The 23,184-nt window shown below is 37.3% G+C and overlaps 3 protein-coding genes across 3 annotated transcripts; 1 reads left to right on the top strand and 2 right to left on the bottom strand.

The window, feature by feature from the left end:
• Nucleotides 1-4,147: 4,147 nt before the first annotated feature.
• On the bottom strand, nucleotides 4,148-11,485 carry LOC148082433 (E3 ubiquitin-protein ligase TRIM39-like). The gene is made up of 10 exons (XM_087789609.1): nucleotides 11,419-11,485; nucleotides 9,495-9,728; nucleotides 9,012-9,363; nucleotides 8,840-8,935; nucleotides 8,137-8,370; nucleotides 7,899-8,046; nucleotides 7,785-7,811; nucleotides 6,813-6,877; nucleotides 6,610-6,732; nucleotides 4,148-5,381 (listed from the first exon to the last, which is right to left on the bottom strand). The coding sequence occupies exons 2-10, from the start codon at nucleotides 9,722-9,724 to the stop codon at nucleotides 4,992-4,994; spliced, it is 1,665 nt and encodes a 554-aa protein (XP_087645735.1). The 5' UTR covers nucleotides 9,725-9,728; nucleotides 11,419-11,485; the 3' UTR covers nucleotides 4,148-4,991.
• A 4,742-nt stretch (nucleotides 11,486-16,227) lies between these two features.
• On the top strand, nucleotides 16,228-20,654 carry LOC148082434 (E3 ubiquitin-protein ligase TRIM39-like). The gene is made up of 7 exons (XM_087789623.1): nucleotides 16,228-17,340; nucleotides 18,405-18,500; nucleotides 18,575-18,808; nucleotides 18,960-19,107; nucleotides 19,181-19,207; nucleotides 19,907-20,082; nucleotides 20,289-20,654. The coding sequence occupies exons 1-7, from the start codon at nucleotides 16,765-16,767 to the stop codon at nucleotides 20,652-20,654; spliced, it is 1,623 nt and encodes a 540-aa protein (XP_087645749.1). The 5' UTR covers nucleotides 16,228-16,764.
• Nucleotides 20,655-21,738: 1,084 nt separating this feature from the next.
• Nucleotides 21,739-23,174, bottom strand: anapc10 (anaphase promoting complex subunit 10). The gene is made up of 6 exons (XM_087789629.1): nucleotides 23,085-23,174; nucleotides 22,690-22,806; nucleotides 22,518-22,608; nucleotides 22,257-22,377; nucleotides 22,121-22,174; nucleotides 21,739-21,930 (listed from the first exon to the last, which is right to left on the bottom strand). Exons 2-6 carry the CDS (start codon nucleotides 22,802-22,804, stop codon nucleotides 21,751-21,753), a joined length of 561 nt encoding a protein of 186 aa, XP_087645755.1. The 5' UTR covers nucleotides 22,805-22,806; nucleotides 23,085-23,174; the 3' UTR covers nucleotides 21,739-21,750.
• Nucleotides 23,175-23,184: the final 10 nt, after the last annotated feature.

The following is a 23,184-nucleotide window of genomic DNA, read 5'->3' on the forward strand; positions in this document are numbered from 1 at the left end:
AAGTGATTATGTTGAAGTAAAAACTATCACGTAAACGTTCTGTTGACATTTCTTTAACCCATAAAAAATATTTTTAAGAAACGTTCGCATATGCCGCGTGTGACGTCATCACGTAGGAAGTGGGGGGACAGATATTGTACCTACACCAGTGCTGTGTCTCAAATCGCATACTACTCTTAGTATGCTAGAAGTTAGTATGTGATACTGATAGTATCAGTTTAGTGTACGTACTAACTAGTACGCAAATTCTCCACAGATAGTATGTCTCAAATCAAACACTGCTGCTACACACTAACCGGAGATCACATGACAGCTTCTTCTTCTACTTCTATTTAACGATGTTTCAACCAGCTGTTTGAACGCTATCGCCGACACCTGCTGGCAGCACGTATTGCAACTTTGGAAAAGGAAATAAAGAAAAAATATGAGAATCTAAATAATCGCGAGATATTTAAGCTGGTATCAGCAGCGAAGACGTGTTCATCCTCCTACTGCTGCGGAAAATGCACCTGTAAGTATATGCATATATATGCATTTATATATGACGTAACTTCCGTTTAAAACGTCACTAAGATGGCGGCTGTTTAGTGTGTTTAGTGTCCATCCAACCATGCTCAGTTTTGTGGGCGTGTTAGTACGCCAATTTAGTGTGCATGGCGCACTAAATTTCGCATACTAAGAATTGAGACGCACTAACGCACTAAAAATACTAACTTTTAGTACGCTAGTATGCGATTTGAGACACAGCACAGGGATTCAAAATATGTTGGTTTATTATCTTCTTCGATCTCTCAACACACATCCATCAATGTCAAGAGAACAGCACACCCAAGTGGTCATTAGGTTCCACTACAGTTATTGTTATCATTTGACATTGATGGTTACAGTTGCTTATAGTCAGTCATTGGTTTTGGTTTTCAGTATGAACATCCGTAATACCCTGACAAGAAAAAGTAACAAGGAGAGCGAGCCGGAAGCATCGCCATCCATGTCTACTGAGAACACAAGCACTGAAGTCAACCTGAACCCTGGAGTGAACATTCAAACTGAGAGGCAGCTGCAGCTAAAGCCTTTTCTTGAACTCTCGGTGAAAGTTCAGTATTGTTTTTATTGTACCTTTTTTGATTTTGGGATCAACCGTCACTTTTTAGTAATTGGAGAATTATTTCTCTGTAATGTGCGAGTAGTTCCAGAGCCATTGTTCAACCTGAAGCCAATAGGTTTTTAGGTTGAAAAGTTTGCCCCCCTGAAAAAAAAGGTAATGCCCCCCCTTAAATATTTTTCTGCAGCCGGGTCTGACCTTCGTGAAATTTCCTTCCCAGTGCAGAGAAGCTCATCCATGCTTCTGTTACCTCCAGGCTGGACTACTGTCACTCTCTTCTGTCAAAGCTTCACATGGTCCAGCACCAACAAACATCACAGATCTAATCCAAACTTATCCATCTAGGATCTTACGATCCTTAGACGTAGATCTAATAGTTATACCACAAATCTCTAAATGTAGATATAAATGTAGACAAATAAAAAACACAAATAATTTTTGATGAACAGATATATCTTATCTCTTTGCGCTTGACTCCTTCAGGAAACATTTTAAGACGTTTTTATTTGTTCAGGCTTTTCCTTGACTTTCTGGAACTCCTGTTGTGTTATCAGTTGTTTTTTTTTTCTTGACCTTTAAAGTATATATTTTATTGAATATTGTTTTGATTGTTTAAGCGCTTTGTGACCCAGGTCTAGAAAAGCGTTATATAAATAAAAATGACTTACTTACTTACTTATAAGTCACCTTTATTGAAATTATACTCATTTAAATATGATAAATTATTGGTCAAAGTGTGTGTTTTTTGAATTCAATTCAAGAGGACAGAGTAACTAAGAAATGTGTAAAAAGGGTAATATTTGGTGATAAGAGGTGACGCTTTAAATCATGGTGCGAAAAATCAAAGACAAGTCTACCATCTAGTGGTTTAATAATGATATTGCAACTACTTGAAATAAAAGTTACTGAGTATATACGGTGTCCGAGTAAGATCATTTCAGTTTTCCATCAGAAAAGCGAAACGTCCACGGAAATAAATTGGTTATGCTGAAAAAAGGACATAAAAAGGCAGGAATCTTATTAAAATACAAGACATGAAAAATAACGAGTGAAGAAGGAAAAAATTCTAAAATCAGTAGCTGAAAGAGTAGCACCAGGAAAATATATATGAAGTTAAAAAATATTGGACCTTATTGGACCTGTCTATGTTTGAAACCTTTGGCTGGAGTAGGTAAGAGAATTAACTCTTCACATAGACCTTCTTCCACCTTGTCCTGATCTTGCAGATTGACAGGGGAAAAACACAAAAAGTTGTTAATATCTATGATCCTGTTGCACAAAGCGGGATAGAGGAACGTGGGATATGTTTTGACATCAGTTACCCTGGAGATTTATTCTTTGGTGCTAAGCCTGCCCCAGACCAGGCTAAGTTCCAGTATCTATATTATCTCATCCTTTATCTCAGTCAGAAGTCACCACAAATCAATCAATATTTATTACACTGCACAATACACACTTTAAAACATTCAACTAGACACTCTTTATTATTAAAATATGTGTGATCATTAGTTTACATTATTTTAGAAACTGATTATCTCAGATTATTTTGTCATTTACACTCTTCCACAGACTATACACAAACCATATAGATACGTGAAGTGTAACATGATGTTCCTTTATTGAATAAACCAAAGCAAAAAAAAAAAACACAGCTCATTTGTGACCAACAGTTTGTAAAAATGGGCTATACAAATAACATTTTATTCGTATTTCAAAGTCTGAAGTCTGAAGTCCCACAATGGCATAAGAAATGTACAGACAAGGATGCAGGAGCTTCCATGTAGGCCTTTATACAAAGAGAACTAACAACTCAATCAAATCAATGAAAAATAACATTTATTTACCATTGCAAGCCATATTTAACTTGAATTATCATGCATTTTAACAAAATTAATTCAAAACGTACTGTTTTTGACCAGCCAACCACTGTCATCATCAGGGAAGATGGCAGCATTGTCCCAGTCTATAAGTGATGGTACTGTAGGGGGCGCTCTTCTTCCTCATGCAGGCCACAATTATATCACATGTCAGGGCTAACACTCGCTGGTTCAGGCACTGAGAGCCTTTAGTAGCCAAATCTCTAGGCAGTGGAAGAGACTAACATTTCAAAAGTCTTCTAGGATTTGAACCCAGGACTTTACGCACCAAAAGCCAGGACATACCCCTAGCCCAGTAAGCCATGAAATAAAAATGCATTTTTTCCCCCTATAGCTTTAAAGTGACTTTAGAAGCATGAGACAAATGTGAACATGGTTTGAATCAGAATTATACTAAGCAATGTTTTCTTTTTTTTTTAAATTTTGTCTTTGAGTTCTTCATAGGCTTCTAAAAGGATGTCTTGTTGCCCTTTTTGCCATAGTTCATCAGTGAATCTGGGATCGATCGCGGGGTCTAGTTGAGGAAGCCGTGTTTTGCATTTAGCCAGGATTGGTTTCACCTGATGAATCCGTGTCTGCTCACCCTGGCTTGGCCATTGTGCAACCAAGTAAGCCTACTTACTTATCCTGGATGTCTCAATCCTTTTGAGACGTTTGTGCAACAGGCCTCTGGACATATCCTTACACTATTTATTTTTTGGGGTTAAAGGGCAACGAATGTAAAAGCCAACTCTCCTGACTTAATATGTTTCAAATGTTGAAGTCTTCCTCTCCAGACGTACACACCTTTCATTCATTCTACTCTCTAAGTAGGTGGATATATTTATCCCACACCAAACAGGAGGAACATGTTTTCTTCTACACCAGGTTCACTTCAGGTACACGTCAACGAGACATAAGCTCGTTTCCAAACGTAGAGGAGGTAAGATGAAAGCTACAGTATATACATCAGAGATTGTCGGAGCAAGACTGACTATTTTATAAAAGAGAACACAGAATAATGTACAGTATATACATTTAAAAATGTGATGTCAACACCAACAACAACAGTATGCTTGTGTTTGTGTGTGTGTTCTTTTGGGTGAGGCTAAAAGTGTAATAAAAACAGATTGTGAAAGAGGAGTTGTTTGCTCACCTCTTGCAATCCACTGAGAACGACTACAAAAGGTTGTATAATAAAACGTTTTTATTTAGATCATTATTGCGGCAAACAGATACAACAAGAAACAATCTGAGCCTTTAATTTTGGCCCCATAATCCTAACCAGATTTAGCTGAAACTAGCTGGAGACAGAATTCAAACCCAACGTCTAAAATAAAGACATAAATCTTCAAGAATCCAGATAAACTAACTGAATTAGCAAACTGGACGCTAACGTTTTTAAGCACTAAAGAAGGGCTCTTTATTGAGTACAACAATTTCCCAAGTGAAATTTCTCCAGTTATAAACGACCTTCACAAGCCAACCTTCACAGAAGAGTCACAGACACGAGTTAGACTTGATCTTACTATTAGTATAAATATGTATATAAACAAGTAGAGAGAGGTATAACGGCTGACAATCTTTGTGCTTACTTTAGGTGCTGAAACAACTGCAAATGTACTTAGCAATTGTTCAAGACAGCAAAATATTTGTCATCTTTCAAAGTGGCAAAATAGCATGTGAGTAAAAACAAATCTGTTTTACTTTGTTGGGTCTTGAAAAATACTTCAAAAACGGACAAAAGCTTACATTAAAGCAACTCAGTGCTTTGCATTGAATACATTTATAGTGTCAGATGCGCGAGACATATGAATCTTAGGAACAATTTCTTTGCAGAATAAATGTAATATCTATCACGATAGCAGAGGACTTCATAGTTTTCTATCACAAATCACAGAAAAACTCTCACAAAATCTCCACATCTGGCTTTACATTATTGTTTAAGCTTCTGCCCCGCCAGCACTGGAATCTGGTACCAGACGTTCATGGTTCAAAGACGTGTGAGTCATAAAATAACGATCTACATGCTTTTACTCAGGATAAACCTGCTGTTCAACCATAATTTCCTCGACATCACAGATGATCAATGGTGCTGTGTTCTTGCCGTTGTCATGGAGACAGGGATTCAAATACGGGTAGATGGCCTCAGCAAAGCCACACCCGGTGTAGGTATAGATGTGGGTCTTTGCCTCTGTGTTATAGAAGGAGACCATGTCTTCCTCAACATCCAGGAACACACCCACTTTCTGCGGCGTCTCCTGAAGCTGGAGGGGCACGGATGGTCCGGCACAAGCACTCAGGCTGCCCCCTTTTCTGCGACAGATCGCCCAATAACCGCAGTCAGGGCGGACGGTGATGGCTCCCTTCCTGTTGATGGACTCTTTGGCCACGCCCAGATCCCAATCCGTCTTATCCCCCACCTGCATGTATGACAGTGTCGGATGATTGATTTAGTTTGGAAGTGGCATACATGTTGAAATATCTCAGTATTAAACATTTGTCATTTTAAATTAAGTATTTGTTTTCTTTTATAAAAAATCAAATACATTTTTATTACATTCAACATTTAATAACTTTTTATTTTTAACATTTTTTTTTGATATATACTCAATTAAAAATATATTTTCTTTCATTTTACAAATTGTATTTTTCAATCATAAAATGTAATTTTAGACTTCAACTATTTAAAAAAAACTTTTTTTTGACGATAATTACTTTATTTGGCATTAAAAAATAATTGTATTTTCTCACTTTAAACCTTATTATTATTATGGTTCTGTTTCCTTTCTCAATCTATTCTGCTGAATTTTTTATTTTTTTTCCATAATAAGCTTTTATGATTTATCATAAAAAAGAAAACTCATATTAATCACAAACCTCAATGTTAAATCGTGATTCTTGTCACCATCATGTTGCTTTTCATGTCTTAACAAGAACAAGCTGTCTCGCCTGCAGTTGATTCAGAACTCTGCAGCGGGAATTCTGACCCGCTCTAGTAGAAGAACTCACATTTCTATGATCCTTAAAACTCTTCACTGGCTTCCAGTTTCTTTCAGGATCAATTTTAAAATTCTGGTTCTTACTTTCAGATCTATTCATGGTCAGACTCCTTCTTACATCACTGATCTAATCCAGCCTTACACCCCAGCTCGGGCTCTGAGGTCTGTGGATCAGAATCTACTGATGGTTCCTCGCACACGGTTCAGGACCAGAGGAGAGAAATATTTTCAGGCTGTTGCTCCTAAGCTTTGGAACGATCTTCCTCTCCCTCTGTGTTTGATGGATCTACTGACTCCTTTAAGAAACATCTTAAGACATTTTTATTTGTTCAGGCTTTTCCTTGTTTTTCTGGAACTCCTGTTGTGGTATCAGTTTTATTTTGCCCTTTAAAGTATATACTTTATTGAATATTGTTTTGATTGTTTAAGCGCTTAGTGACCCTGGTCTGGAAAAGCGCTATACAAATAAAAATTACTTACTTACTTACTTTTTTTTTTAGATTTCAACATCTTTGTCATCGTTTATAGCAATGATGAATTTTAATTTTGGTTTTGTTTATGTCAAAGGTGGATTGTATAGACCAGATCTCAATTGGGATGTCAGTTAAAGCCACAAAGTGATGTTGAGACAAAAGAGATTCCCATTTACCTGGATGACCCAGTAGTGTTTTCCTGACGTGAAACTTTGTTTCCCCAGCACTGACACGCACGAGTCAAACCTCTGTGGGTCGTCAGGTGTGCTTGTCCACTTCGTCTGCGAGCTGAGACTGACCTTTAACAATACTGATAATTATTCACAAAAAGTCGCATTTTTATTCCATCTTTACATTAACTGAACGATGGATTCTATACCTTTTTCCCATCCGCGGAGAGAACCAGCCATCCTGCAGCCGTGGCAGGATCCAGAGTCACATCCACTGTAGCCACAGAACATTCAGCTCATGTTTATTAGAATAGTGATTGCAGTTTAATAATATATATATAGATTATTCTTATCTATTAAATGGATTATTGTCAGAGCAACAAATATCTGTTCCCTCCAACTCATACTAGACAGTGCAGTTCCATACAAAAACAGATCATGAGAGTGTATTATTTAACGGATAAAAATATGTTTCTTGTCATTTTACACCATAAATTGACGGAAGTGTCAAATTTAACAAGTAATGAAATGCTGCAATTTTACATTTTTGACGAAATAAACAGAATGGACTCTGACTCATTGTTTAGAATCTAAAGTACACATCATGTTTTAATGCCACGAAGACAAGTCATAAGTATATATTTCACATTTCGTTTGAATTTTGCTTGAAGGGGTGAAGGGACAAGCCATTTATATTCCTCAGAGAAGGGCAACTAATGTATTTATGTATATGTATGTATATATTATGTATATATTTTTTAATGATTAATAATAATATTATTATAAAATAATATATTTAATGAGGATGCTTGATAAAAAAAACAAGTAGAATTTGATATTATAATTATTTTAATTATATTATTGTTGAATATTTTAATAAAGGAATCATATATTGTATAGTCCTTTTTATAGTTTCACTCTGCTATAAGGGCCAAATAGATTCAGCCACAAACTTGACTATAATGATTATAATTTAGCGAATGAAAACACGGAATGTACAATGTATGTGATGTTATTTACCAAGACGCTAAAATGTCTCTAAATTGATTTCTGGCTTGATTCATTTCTCTTTACATTGTGTTCTAGATGTGGTATGACGTATTTTCTGTTTGTCCAATATACTAAAAAACCTTATTGTATATGGTTACATTGTTTTTAAATCAAAGGAGAAGTGCACATACCTGCATAATGTTCGGTCTTGCTAATTTCTGTGAATGAATAAAAGACATGACATGAACCAGGACACCGTGAGCTCATTCAAGAAAGGTCCTGTCAGAAGGTTTGTTCAGACTGACCTATAGCAGACAGTTTCCTTTCCAGTTCCTGACAGACGTCCACCAGCTTGGAGAACGCTCTCCTCACAGCACCGATGTAGTTGTCAGAGTGAACATGGACGCCCGTCCAGTTATTAACCTGTGGTGGAGTGCTCAGGGAGGGGAAGCTCTGGAGGGAAACAGGGAAATAACCGACCATACATCATTCATACCATGACCCAGAGTGACGGGTAAACATGCGTCACGAGTGCGGTCGAACCTGCAACAGGTGGACGGGGTTGTTGATCTGTTCCAGCCGCTGCAGCTCATGCTGCCTCTTGTCCAGCTCGTTGATCTCCTGACCCAGCTTTTGAAGGAACCCGTCCGCGTTGGACTCAATGGCGTCTTGCTTCTGCTGGGTCTCTTCGATCAACAGCTTCTGGTTTTGTTCGATGTCACTTATCACCATTGTTATGGCCTCCACACCTGTTTGAACTTCCCGTTCTTTGTATAACTGCAATCAATACAAAAGTAATTCCTTTTAATTACAGTTGTTCTGTTTTAATGTAGCTCTTTTTGCAAATTGCCAGAAACATCACAGACAAAACCTGAACAACCTGATCTTAACTCCGACCACTCACAACATTGTCCGCATTCTGTGCAGCAATGATGCTCACAAACCTTCTATTGAGACCAGCAGTAGCTTCTGACTGAGTGAGTAGTTTGAACTAAAAGGAACCATACAGATCACTCAATAACGATCACTCAAATATGATGCTAATGTTCTCTAGCAAGTTATAGGATATAGAATTCCCAGCAGGCCTTCTTGTTCCTGATCGAGCCACGATCTAGTGTGTGTTGTACAGTGATGTATTTATATCCATGACCAAGTGATGAACACAAACCTTTCTTCGGCAATCATCTGTCTAAATTACAATTTTCAAACTATATATATATACTATTAAATAAAATAAAAAATTCACTTTGCTCTGATTCACAGCCTCGTGAATCTCCTCGATCTTTCTAAGCCTTGTTTGGATCATGTGATGAAACACAGCTTCCGCCTTCTTCACCTGGCTCTGTCAAGTTAGAATGCAAACAGATTAGCACCAGAGACCGAGACATGCGTGTAAAATGCGAAATCCTAAAGATTACCTTAATTTTTTTTGCTTCCTTGTCCAAAGGGATGATCTCGTGATGTCTGTGCTTGTTCTCGGTGCATTTCACGCACAGAGGAGTCCGGTCATTCTTGCAGAACGACTCCAGAGCTTTGTTGTGATGTCGGCAGAGTCGACTGTTGGTGAAGGAGGCCGGGTCGGTCAGCCAGTGTTTGGTCAGTGCTTTATCTCCTAGATGAGGCGCCAGGTGTTCTTCACAGTAGGACGACTCGCACTCCAGGCACGACTTGATCGCCGGTTGCTTGTTTTCTTTGCAGACATCGCAGCATACTTCAATGGATTGTTGCCCTGGAAGACGTCTTTTTGGAGCTGGTTTATCCCGCAGTGATCTTTGAACATTTGAATATCCTCGTTAGTTCAGACAATCACTAGGACTACTCATAAGTCATTAGTTTTACTATCAGTGCCATTGTTAGTATAACTATGATCTTTAAACGACTTTATACGGATTCAAAGAGACCTTTTGAATTGCTCCGTGATGTCTTTTAGTCCAACGTTGATCCGGAGGTCTGGACGGGTTCTGAAGGTCTCTTTGCACAGCGGACACCAAGGTTTGTTGTTATTGGTATCCCAGAAGCGTTTGATGCACTCCAGGCAGTAGTTGTGTCCACATGGGATAGACACTGGGTTGCTGAAGATGTCCAAACAGATGCTGCAGCGAAACTGTTCCTCTGTCAAGGTAGCTGCCATGTTCCTATTGGAAAGACAGCATTCTTATTAAACGTATGAACGAGGGGCCATAAAGCAAATGATTAATTATCCGAATGAGAATAAATGAACAACAGAGGGACGATACATTGTATGTATGTTAGTGGTATAGTACTATTTATGTCCTAAATACCTCTCATTCATTCAAACTATTCATTTGTTGTGTAGACCTGCATTTATACCCATTAAGAGCTTAACTATGGTTAACGTGTCAAAATCGAGGCCTGTTGCCATGTTATTGTATAGTTGCATCCAAATCAAACTGTTAATATTAAGAATTATAAAGATGCCAGTAACTAATATAGACTTCAAATATGACTACATCCCAAGTTGAAGTGAAGAAAATATGACAGACTAGGGACGGACAAACAGAAATAATAAAGATAGATGGACAGAATGAAAGGCAATATGAAAATAAGACCACCTGTGGAAGAAAGTTTCTTAAATATACTTTTTGCTCGGATTGTGACATGGTCTGTGAAAAGATTTTGGCCCGTTGTGTGATTGAGTTTAACATCCCTTGGTTAATGGAACGCAGCTAGACGAAGCTTGTAAAAATAAAATAAAATAAAAATAGTCATTTGTACTGAACTTCCTTCAGCTCAACTGGATCTGGGTTCAAAACCAAAAGCAGTTTTTTAATCCCATCAATGTTTAAAAAATGTTTTATTATGGAAAAAAAAAACTTGAACTAAAGAACTAAATGCATTTATGATTTTTAACCTCTCTTTTTTTTTTTTTTAAATATCAGCGAGAAATCCTCTTCACAGATTTACAACTGGAATCCCCCTAACATCAATCTGAAAAATTAAAGCTAGAATTGGTTTGATAAACAGCGATATTTGAGGAGAAGTCCAATTAAATTTTCCATCTGGATCTAACAGACAAATGGGAACATTCCAAGACAGGATGAACACATTTCAGGTTATCTGTGAGATCATGCATCTTTGAGCTAACCTGAAATCACTGGAGAACTGACAAGAAAGAAATGTTAACGTATAGTCGTAAATCTTCGAATATTCGTTTGAAGAAAATAAAAAGGTTTTCAAAATGTATTATGTTGTTGTTTGAGTCGAAATTTTGCAACAACTCATGACTACATCATCAGTAAGTTGTTGTCATTTAACCTGTCCATGTGCAAGACTGCTGTTGTTATTTATTGGCTCAGCCGAACAATAACGCTTAATTGAACTTGAAGGTTGATTCACCGCACGTGGCCTCATGATTGACAATTTAAGATGCCAGTGTGAGAAATGCTACTGACTCACTAAATGTAGAAATAAACATCAGAACAATTTGAACCCATCATTGTTGGACACAAACACCTGATAATCACACAGGTTGCATCGTGACATGTGACCAATGATTTCAAGAAAATAATACTTGGTAAAATAAATAATAATTGGTAAAAAATATTTTTTAAATCTCATACATTACTTTGCTCTGGTAAATCAGTTCAGAATAAAAGTTCAATGTATTCTTAGAATTTGAAACAAGAAGCTGTGGAGTTTGGTAACACAGATAACCAAGTATGTGCTTCAGCCAAGCATTAACTCAAATAATACATGTTGAGTTCAGATCAGGAAATGCATTTACACCCCAGACAGTTGAGACCACATTATATTTTGTCAACAACACATTGGAAGAAGAGAAAAAGTGACATTAAAGCGCCTTACCTGAGACGACTATGAGCGGGATGTGGCGGACTGACCTACAAAACAGTCCAAACACTTTGAAGATTCCTCCCACACTGACGTCTCAGAACTGGAAATTCAGGAACTTTTTTTGCAAGGACTTCCTCATTAGAGAAAATCATGCAAGTACAATTACTTGTCATTATCAATTCATGAAACTGAACACATAATTACAACATTGAAAGGATTTTCAGGTAGTTCTTCAACACTCCTATACATGACCAGATTTGTTTCTAAAGCATGCAAAGGCTGGTGATTCTGAATCATGTTCAATTCAAATCAATTGAATGTTCAATGGAAGCAAATAACAACCTTGAAATATTCTTCTTCAAAATTCCTTATTTTAGCGAAAAAGTTGAACCTGCTTATGAACTTGACAGGAGTTCAACCTTATGGCCAAATGGATATATTACAAGTTATTGTGGTCAGTCCAAACCAGGTAGGACGTTGTTGTTTTTCCTGATTTTCTGGTACTCCTGTCTTTGTCTTATGTGTCTTGGCCTTTTATAGTATATTTTTTAACTGTGTATTTTTTTGATAGTTAAAGCGCTTTGTGACCGTGATCTAGAAAGGTGTTTTACAAATATTTAGTTCTTACTTACTTACTAACTTACTAACTTACTTTATAAATAACCATTGCAATGTTGTTTTTTTACAATATCCTTTTTGTTAAACTCTTATTTACCAAATAGGTCTGTTAAAATCAATTTAATAATTGTATTGTCACCCACAATTATTTGTTTTTATTATTTGACAATTACTTGACCTAGTCCCAAATTATACCTGTTTCTGATATGCTTAAGTGATTAATTACAAGGCCAATAGTATTAGAACTAATTTACTTTTATTGGAGCTCACAGCGTTTCTATTTGGTTCTGAAATATTTTTAACTTTTCCATTTATTTTCTGCACAAATTTGTTGAATTTCTTCTGAGTACTGATGAAAGGTATTAGTGTTTTGACTTTCATTTATTTTGTTATACAAGCCAATTAAGAAATTAACTTGGCATAAGTACCTACTGTATAGTCAATCTTCATATTTTCTAATCAAAACATTTCAATGAAAAGAAAAGCTTGTACAAACAGACACCAACTGTACAGTAGAGGTCCAAGATCTATTTAAGAAACACTTAAATCAACACATTAGTTACTCTTTATTAAGTCTTAAAATGTTAGGTTTGTTTGACAAAGTCTCTTCAGACTCAGGACATCTTCATTTCTACAAGGGCACTGTTTTTTCTGATTTGTCAAGATCAATTTAAGCGGTTTGTTATTACAGAAAATATTGTTTAATTCCAAATGTAAGGAACTATACATGATGTAGAATCTACACTTAACTAAAATATTTTATTGTACGTTTATTTTATTGAAAAACTTAAAAAGTGTAAATATCAGCAATTGCATTTTCCCAAGAAAAATTGAGACAGCAGTGGAGCAAGTACAAGCAATCTGTGAAATAGGGTAATCGAATATTTTATTCATTCTTTTTTTTCTTTAAACAATTTAAACTCAGACAGGGGGGAAGTAAGACTAGCACAGACACAGAAGGGAGCTGATTTCACAATAAAACCGGAAACACAAGGAGGAACAAGTAGACTCATGACATCTTTAACAATTGATAATCTAAATATGCCAGATTATAGAAACAATGCAAGGCAAAGGAACACTAGACATTTGACAGAAATTAAAGCAAAGAAAACCGAAACAAAAACAACACTAACATTAGCAATGTAGCTCAAGTTTACCTAACTACAAAACCAATAGCATTTTACAGATTGAAACTATGCAAAAAAGCAACAACTGGGAATTTGTAGCATATCGATAGGGCACAAAAATGTAGCATTAGCGTGCACTACTAAGAAAAAACAGCTTTGCCAAAGCTAGGCTAGTGAAAGTGTTAAATCGTGGCAGATAAGGACACGCCCCTTCAGATTGACAACTGTTTAACCAGAAATTGGAGTCTTTTTTCTATTCCTGCACACAATAATCAAGTCGATTGCTCTTTTTACTTTGGACAGAAAAACATGTGAAGGACAAATAATTACTCGTGTCACAGTAAAACACTGAAATAAATGTTATCGATTATTAAGGAAGTTTTTTCCTAGTACTCAAAATATGTGAGTTGTTGAGCCTCCCACACACAAAAACAACCGCTGTGCACTTCAACTTGGAAGAGTTATGTGCTCTAAACATTTTTACTGCATTCTGCAACTAGGTTTCTGTATTTGCCTTTTTCCTCTCACACACAATATCGACAGCACAGACTATCCTTCCTTGGACCAAAGCACCATATCTGGCCCTAGTTTGGCTAGGTGGTCCTTCCTGGACAAAAACCAGTCGTATCGAGGACTCGTCAAGGACTTCGTAGACTGGTGCCAGAAAAAACACCTCAAGATCAACACCTGCAAAACCAAGGAGGTGGATTTATAAATTATAAATTATATTTATGTGATTTACTGAGTTGCTACATGATATGAACAGTGTTATGAACTGCTTTATGCATCATTAGTTTTCTTTAAATGTAAAACACATGTTTATTTGCTGTAATTTTGAAGTTTTCCTCCATTGAGTAGTTATTATTTACAATACTTTATCTGCCCAATTTCCAAACGTGTTGTCATTGATAGACGGTACTATTTCCATGTTACATTTGATCCTTTCATTGTCTATTATTTTGGGTCGTTTGGTTTAAAAGAGGAGAGTAACCTTTGTTACTCAGTTTTGTTCCATCAATACACAGTCATCTTCCGTTTATTGTGTGGCACTTTCTGTTTTGTGAGCAAGTAGGTGTCTGCATAAAGAAATTCTGCAATTAATAAGACGTATGAGGTACGAAGCCTGTGATATCGCGTACTTGACCCAGGTTTAACCTACATCTGTACATAGCTGTACTTGGTAGGTTGCCAGCTCGGAGAAATTACAAAGACAAAAAACATGTCCATTATTGTCAGATAAGCCTGTCAAAGTCAAGTGTTTGTGTATTCTTAGAACTGCAGGAACCATTGAGCATCTTTACAAGTTTCGTAATACATAGACATTTTTCTTAAAAATAATGCAATGCGTCATGAATAAGTGAAACAATAACATTTCGGGAGAGAGGAATCTTCTTAGTCTAGTTCACCTATTTAAGCCACATTAACCATTTAAAAATATGATTTGTGTTGGAAAAGTTACTGCAAGTCTACACCCCTGGTCTTTCAAATAAAACCATGAATGAATGAAAATACAGAAGTGAAGCAGTTATAGAGCTTTAATGAACCCAAGGATAGTAGCGAGACAGAAACATCTTGGTGTGTGTTGAAGCAAAGGTATGTCATAAATGAAACATACCTTTGGACCCTTCACACCACACCCCGCCCGAACAAATGAAGTTGAAACACAACATGTCAGCTGACAAAAGGTGAGCGGAAGAGTGACATTTCCTGGCCGGTCAAATATTCCCCCTGTACTGCTTTAGAAGGTTTTAAGTGGAGTCAACTCCGCTGGAGGACAATCGGAAATTAACATCTGTGAGTACAAGAATGGGTCGAGATAATCTTTTGTCTGACTGCAAGGTTGAGAGTCGTTTATGGATCTTTTGGCAGTTTACACATCCAGATAACATTCATTGTTAAAATTGATAGTATCTTTAAATCTTTAAGTCAAATGTTCATGTTTTCTCAAAATAATCTACCAACTATCAAAAACAAGTTCATGAGACGTTTCTTTCAATTGATTCTGGTGTTATTGGCTCCTGACAGTTAGTTGGCTCTTGTTAGCATTCAGGCTAAATATACATTTAATAACAACATTTAATAAACACATTATATTCTAGTACACCATTTGACATCTGACTGACAACCAAGAGGAGGAGAGAAAGTTTAATCGTTTGTTTTCCAAACTATAAATCAATCACTCATGTTCTGCAGTTCATTCTCTTTTCCGATATACCTGTATATAAAAATATATAACGTAGATTACAGAACTGACAATGAAAAACTGTGAATGATTGTGTCTTTGAAGCAATTTCTTATACAAAATTGAGATCAAAGGTGAAGGGTGAAAGTTATATAGGTTAAGATTAAGTTTTAATTCAGTTTAATTTCTATAAGAATGTTGTTGTTGTCTTTTCGGTGTTACAAGTAGAACATTAAAAATGTTAATTCTGAAAGAAGCTATTTTTTTTCAATGGCACCATTTTATAACAATGCACATTTACCTCCACACACAGAGTGCTTCCAGTTTTATCTTCAGTCGAAGTCTATGGAGGTGCTTAAACTTTAGGCAAGCATTAGGATCATTTATTCCATGTAGGCCCAGGTTAATCTGAGAGTAGCCCTCACACCAACTCATGACAGAATCAGTTGCTCTTGTGTAGAAGATAAAAGAAAGAAGTTGACTGTCCACCATAACCTCATTATTTAAGTACATGTATAAAACAATAACAAATAACAAGTCAACCACTGGATGCTGACATCTGTGCTCTGATAGAGATTTAAAATTGATCCAAAATGGTGCAGGTCTCAAGTAGGTTTGAACACTGTCGTCATAATACAGAGGTACAGGATTAGATTGCCTTGGGGGCCACATTATATGATGGGACTGTTAAGACAGAAGTCAGTTGGAATAATGGAAAAAATAATTCTGATTTGATGGGAATGCTTTGTTAAACACTTAAGTAAACTGTCAAAAAAAACAAAAAAACATTCAATTTAGAGACTGTCAATATAAATATGAAGATCTTTGAATGAATTTTAGGCAAAATATGTGAAGACAAAAAGACAATCCATCGAAAAAGTTGTTTTATTCTGTTATGAAGGCCACATATATACAGGCCCTCAGTGTTCACATGACAAGATCTTGACACAGATGCTCTCTATATCACATTTCGAACAAAACATAATGACTTGGCAACTATCAGATTGAACATTTATATAGGACATGTAAATGGACCGGTCTCTCCACATATAAAGTTTCTAGTGAGCAGAAGTTTGAAAGGTTGACTAAGGTTATCAAAAATTTGGATCTTCTCTAAAAAAAATCAAATGTAAAAAGAAATCAGTATGTTTATCCTGAACCTAAACAATCAGCAATGAGCAGTTAGCAAAGTTCAAATGATGTGTTCATGTAGTATAAATGTGGGTGTGGTCAATTTTCCTTAATGCTGCATTCCGAAACTATGAATTATGTACTTTGCATACTGACCGGTCCAGGGTGTGGTTCTCTACACACTTGTCTTAATGTTGTTGTTTGTGTTGCAAATATTTTAACTTTGTCACATTATAATATATATATTTTGGTTTCTCTTAATTCCTACAGCTCCTATAGCTCGACACTTCTCAGAGGAACATGTCTTCACCAACCTTGCTGCCAGAAAAGCAGTTCCACTGCTCCATCTGTCAGCAGGTGTTCACTGATCCAATCACTACATTGTGTGGTCACACCTTCTGCCAGGCCTGCATCCTTGGCGTATGGAGGACTACGGACATTTATGAATGTCCCACTTGTCAAAAGTCCTTCCCCAGCCTGCCGGAGACCAACGTCAATGTTGCCTTCAAAGAGCTGGCCGACGCCTTCAGGAGAATGAGCTTCACCGTGTCCACGTTGCCTCCAGCAGAAGGTGTCACGCTGTGTGACGTGTGTGCTGCTGCCTCTGTGCAGGTCAGCGCCCTCCAGTCCTGCCTGGTGTGTCTCACCTCGTACTGTGACGCCCACCTGGACTCTCACCGCAAAGTGGCCTCGTTGAAGATGCACAGGCTGCTGGGGCCGGTGAAGGACCTGCAGGACCGGATGTGTAAACAACACTCTCAACTGTTGGAGATGTTCTGTCAGGAGGAGCAAACGTGTGTTTGCAAGTTTTGCGCTGAAACTGATCACAAAGACCATCGTGTGGTTAAACTAGAGGAGGAGAGTGAAAACAGAAAGGTAGAGGGAGATTAGCTACTAAACTGTTCCAACCCCTTTAACACAAAAATACTTTTAAGCCCAATTTTGGCCACATGTTTGTTTTATATACGGTATATGTTAAAGTAAATGTTACTTCATGATAAAATCCTATTTGAAGCAACACATATTTAATTTAAATAATAAATCTGCTGAACAATTTACCCACATTTTATCAAAGAATCAGAGAAAAATAACATTTTTGTAATGGTAACACAGAGCATCTAAAGTAAAATGCACAAAATAATATGTGAAGTAATTATAGAATTTTCTCAAGCCAACATTTAGTGAGCAGACATCATGCCTATTTCTATTAAGTCATATTGAAGTGTGTGTATCATTATTTAATTAGAAAAATATTTAAATATTGTTGGTACCATTTTGTAGCCGATTATTATTGATTAGTCATATTATCCTTATTATTGGCCTTTGGTAAAGGTAAAAACAAAATCAAGCAAAAACAAAAGAAACACTAAAACATAACAAATGATAATCCAATTCCTTTATAATCATGAAACATAAAAAGAAAAAAGATTTGTTAAAAAAAGTAAAAGTTAATTTTCAGCAAATACACAGTGGCTTAATTTTCATTCCAAATTTGGTTCAATTCCTTATTCCATCAGGTGTAATCCCCAGAATATTACCAGCCCAGTACATGTTGCATAGAGCAAGTTTTTTGTTCTTCTTTATTATTTGTTTGGATTTGGTTTTGGTCAGATTTCTGCCCTGCCCATCTCCAGTGGTGACTTGTGCCACTTTTGGGATCACTGCAATAACAAAACCAACTAACCGTATGGTTTCCACTGCTAAAATGACATAAACAAAAAAGTGTAAAATGTAATGTAGATTTGGGGACCCTGGATATTAGAACATGCTTGAGTTTGGGGTTTGAAATATTTCAATGAAAATCTTAAAACCTTAAAAGACCTGTCTTAATGATTAAAAAGAGGTGGCTTATAGAGACACAACAGATAAAAGACAGGTTTATTGAGCCAGTATTGATGAGCTACACATGATGAACCATGTTCTTAATTTTTCATATTCAGGTGAAGATTGCAGAGGCAGTGTGTGAATATGAGCTGCTGATATTGGAAAGAGAGGAAAAAGTGGAAGAAATCCAAGGATATCTGAAGCTCAGTGATGTGAGTCCCTGACCCCAACTGACAGCATATAACTCAAACGTGTGCTTTAAGGTAAATGGTCTTGTCTCAACCAGGTGAGCGCGGAGCAGGAAGTTAAGAAGAGCGATGACATCTTTGCAGCAATAGCCCGCTCAGTGGAAGAGAAGAAGTGTGAAGTGGAGTTAGAGATCCGGGAGAAGCAGAGAGCGGCAGGGAGGAGAGCAGCCAAGCTCCAGGAGGAGCTGCAGAAGGAGCTAGAGGAGCTCCAGAGGATACACGCTGAGCTGGAAAAGATGAAGATCAGTGACGACCACTTTCACCTTATCCAGGTTTATTTTTAAACCATGAAATTCCAAGATGAATTAATCACTTTCAGGTCATGGATGGTCAATATGTTGCTGGCCAATCACTCCAACCGCAACCAAAATAACCAGTGTTGACAGTATTTACAATCCTTAAAGTGAGTTGTGTCTGTGACAGAGAGCGCCGTCTCTGGTGTCACCTCCAGCCACACAAGCCTGGACGGAGGTCTCGGTGAACCCGGAGCTTTGTGTCGGCACAGTGAGGAGAGGGCTGGCCGGCCTGGAAGACGTCTTGAAGCGTGAGCTGGACAGTTTGAAGACAGATGGTACACTGAGATGCTAAACTCATACACACCTGAAATATTTACTCTTACAGTTGTTTTTTATTTGCCCTGGCAGAGATGAAGAGGATGCAGATGTATGCAGGTACTATCAGAAACTAGTTGTACTGGATCAGTTTGGTATTCTTAGCTATAGATTTAATACACACACGTAGGTGATCAACAAGTAGATCTTTAAGGAAGTTCAGGTGGTTTACAAAACATATGTATGATGTTTAGTTTAGGTGTGAGCCATCATACAGCATCTGATGTGGTTTAGTTTTTTTAAGATCAATTAATGTGAAAACTCAACTCTGCTGACTCACTCACATGTTCCATATGATGAGGTTTTCCTATTTAAGATGCAGTAAATCCCTCATCATGACGAGGTTCTAAATTCATAACCTCGCAGAAAAGAAAGACAATAATGTGACATAAATTTCATAGACTAGTTTTACCTCCTGGATTGATGACGCTGCGTGAGAAACGTCAATGCTTGACCAATCAAAGCAGAGTGTTTTCAGAGGTCCAAGATCTATTTAAGACACAGTTAAATCAACAAATTATTTGCTCTTTAATAAAAGCTTTATAAATCGTTTTGGCATATTATATTATAATTTAAATGTATTTTGTGTACTACTTTATTTGGTATTAGGATCGTATTTTGGCTCTTAGCTCCTCTATTTTGGCCACAACACTCACATTATATAATGTAGGATATGTAATTGTTAACCTTTGCTCTGGAGGATAACTCATATTCAAGATCTCGTCAATTGTGCGCAATGCGAATTGACTTGTTTCTCAGTTGACGTGGTACTGGATCCGGACACGGCTCATCCAAACATCGTCCTGTCAGCTGATCGAAAGGAGGCGGGTCGTGGCGATCTGCTGCAGATTGTGCCTGACAAGCCTCAACGTTTTGATCCGGTCATCTGTGTTTTAGGAACCAAAGGCTTCTCTTCAGGGAGGTTCTACTTTCAGGTTAGAAGTGTGTCTCTATGTTGAGCGTATATAACCTTTGCTCTATTTTATGACCCTATTTCAGCGGCATTACAAGCATGAGATTAGACCTGGCTTTATAACCACTAGAATACTCCAACACCTTATAATAACCTTTACAATAATAAAGTCATAATTATACTTTATATTCACTACAGTTTTGTAATAATGTATTATTTGTTTTGCAGGTTGCAGTGGGGAAAAAAACATTCTGGGATCTTGGCGTGGTCAAAGAGTCTGTCAACAGGAAAGGAATGATCACTTCTACGCCTGAAAATGGCTTCTGGACAGTACGCCTGAGAAACAGCGACGAGTACCGAGCGCTGGACTCGCCATCAGTTCTTCTGTCTGTCAGGAGGAAACCAAAAACTATTGGGGTTTTTACCGACTACGAAAAAGGAACAGTGTCCTTTATGGATGTAGACGCTGAGACGCACATCCACACCTTCACCAAGTGTTTGTTCTCTGAGAGGGTTTTCCCATTCTTCAGCCCCGGGGTTTGTGACGAGGGCAAGAACACAAAACCACTGATCATTAGAGATATCAAGCTATAAAAGTCTAATAAATAATACACAAAACAATGAACCAAGCCGCTCAGGAAAAAACTAATCAATCGGCTCAAAGAATGTTTACTTAAAACGCTAGTTTGAATAAAATATATGTTTAAAGTGGACAGATTTATCAATGAGGTGCTGAGTCAGGACAGTGATTTTCATTCTACTTAGTTACTTATGGTTACTTAGGATAAGAAGATGGTCAGTTACAGTGTAAAAGAAACATGAAAACCCCCCAGAGATTAACATTTTGTAACCCATATGTAACACGTGTTACTGTCCCTTTTTTTGATGCCATCAAAGGTTTAATCAATAAAGTAATTATTATGTTAAAAACTATTGTTCTTGATCATTTTAATACACACCTCTTTAATCACAGTCATAAACAAATTAGAAAATTAAATGCCAAACAAAGATCCCTATTTTAATCATGCGTGCTTGTGTATATCAGCAGAACCTTGTGTGTATTATGCACTGAGGTAGTGAGGTACTTCAAAATAAAGCCTTTCAATACAGTAGATCTGTTTGTAACACATGAGCTTCTGCATTGTTTTTATCCCTTCTATTATCTCAGGGTCAAGGTGACCCAAAGGCCCCAAAACAAATGTGTTACTGGTATCCCTTGTGTTGTCTCTGAGTCAAGGTGAACGACCTCCACCACGGCATATGTATTTATGGGAAGCGGGGAGGTCGCAGAGACAATAACAAGTACATTTCATTTTACTTTTTTTAGTTGTCGCTCCATAGAAAAAAACCTTTATTAACATCAAACAAATCTTGTTTCAAAGTATATACTTTTAAGTAAAACAAAACCAAAAAATAAACTATTTATAAAATTGTTCCAACATTTAAATTCAAATACATGAGAAGTTCAAAATTCATTGGATATTATTAATAATTTCTTGCATGGTAATATCCTTTATTCATCAATATAACATGATGGATCAGGTGAAAATGACAAGCTTGATGACCAACACATGTAGGTCATGACTGTTATGTCCAGTGATGGTACAGCTAAAAATTAAATCAAAAAACAGATTGCTTCCGAGTTTACAAGCAAACTCTCAATCTTTGGTCATTGTCTCTCAAGTTCTGGTCACCTGATGGTACGGTACATCATGAAGTCCACCGTAGTGCATCGTGGGAACTTCCCGATGGAGCTCTCTTCCACTGGGGTGTAAACTTTAATCTGACGCATGTGTGTGTCTCTGCCATTCTGATGGTTGGCGAGAACAGCGATCTGGATCATGAAGGTGCTGATGGGTTGATTCGTCCGCTAAAAGACAATTATAAACACAGAGATCAGTTGAATGGGCTTTACAAGTTGTTAAATGTCATTAGGTAAGGTAAGGTAAGGTAAGGTAAAACTTTATTGATCCCTCAGGAGGTCTCCTTTGGGAAATTGTTTAGAGCACTCCTGGTCGGAGTGCTCTATACAGTATGTTACGTGAAGATGATATGTATACCTGGTTTACTAGAGAAATGTGAATCCATCCGCTGGGCTCCACCATCTCCAACTGCTGCAGGGAAAGAGATCCAAGACAAATGTTAAGAACCAAAAGATACATGTATGCTGTCAAATTTGGAATGGTCGATATTTACCCGAAGTTCTTGAAGATTGTGGAAGTTGTTTCCTACTCTGACCGATATCTTACTCGGCGTGTAACTTTCATCAGATTTATAATCGGCATAGATACACAGCATCTTGACTGTAGTTCTTCTCCTGTGAAACAAACATACTTCCAGGCAAACAAACACAAAGTGTATTCTTAACTAGACAAAAGATTGAACTGGTTACAAACGTATACAGTATATACTGCATATATACACAGAAAGAACACACGGTCAATGAATAAGTCCCACCTGAATTGTATGTTCACCAGGTGAGGCTGAGATCCGTCTGACTGCCAGTATGTATCCAGATTATCGTCCCTCAGCTGGTCCACACCAAAACCTTTGATAGAAGGAACCAGTGGCAGTTGATTCATGAACCAAAATCAGCTTAAAATAAAGTGAAACTCTTCCAGGATCTGACCTGGTTTGCAGGAGGATAGAGACCATACTGCCTGTGACCCGATCTCTCTGACCGTCCCTGTTCGTTCCAACTGCTTAGGATCAGCTCCGGGAGGCGTTTTGCTTGGCGTGGCCATTTCTGTGCATTGAATATAAGCCAAACATCTGTACGTGATCGGTAGTTCACGAAACACACACGATCAAATGTTTCGTCGACAAATCAGACCATAACCACAGAAACATATATACCAATCCAAGCCCATAGATGTATCAAGTTATGCTGGTCTATGTGTATTGTTTACATACCGTTGCAGTTTCACGAGACGATAAACAACAACTGGGACTAAATATATTTGGTTGACGTGCTTTATTTTACCTAAAATCTGGTTAATTGGAGAAGATAACAATGCGACTTACGATTAATCGGTGATCTTTAAAATAAAAAGCATGTATGTGGTTAACAGAGAATCCAGAAGTTGATGTTCACTTCAAATCCTTCAAATTTGCGCGAATGCGC

This window comes from Callionymus lyra, chromosome 4, assembly GCF_982586985.1.
Source record: "Callionymus lyra chromosome 4, fCalLyr1.hap1.1, whole genome shotgun sequence".
Taxonomy (NCBI): Eukaryota; Metazoa; Chordata; class Actinopteri; order Syngnathiformes; family Callionymidae; genus Callionymus; species Callionymus lyra.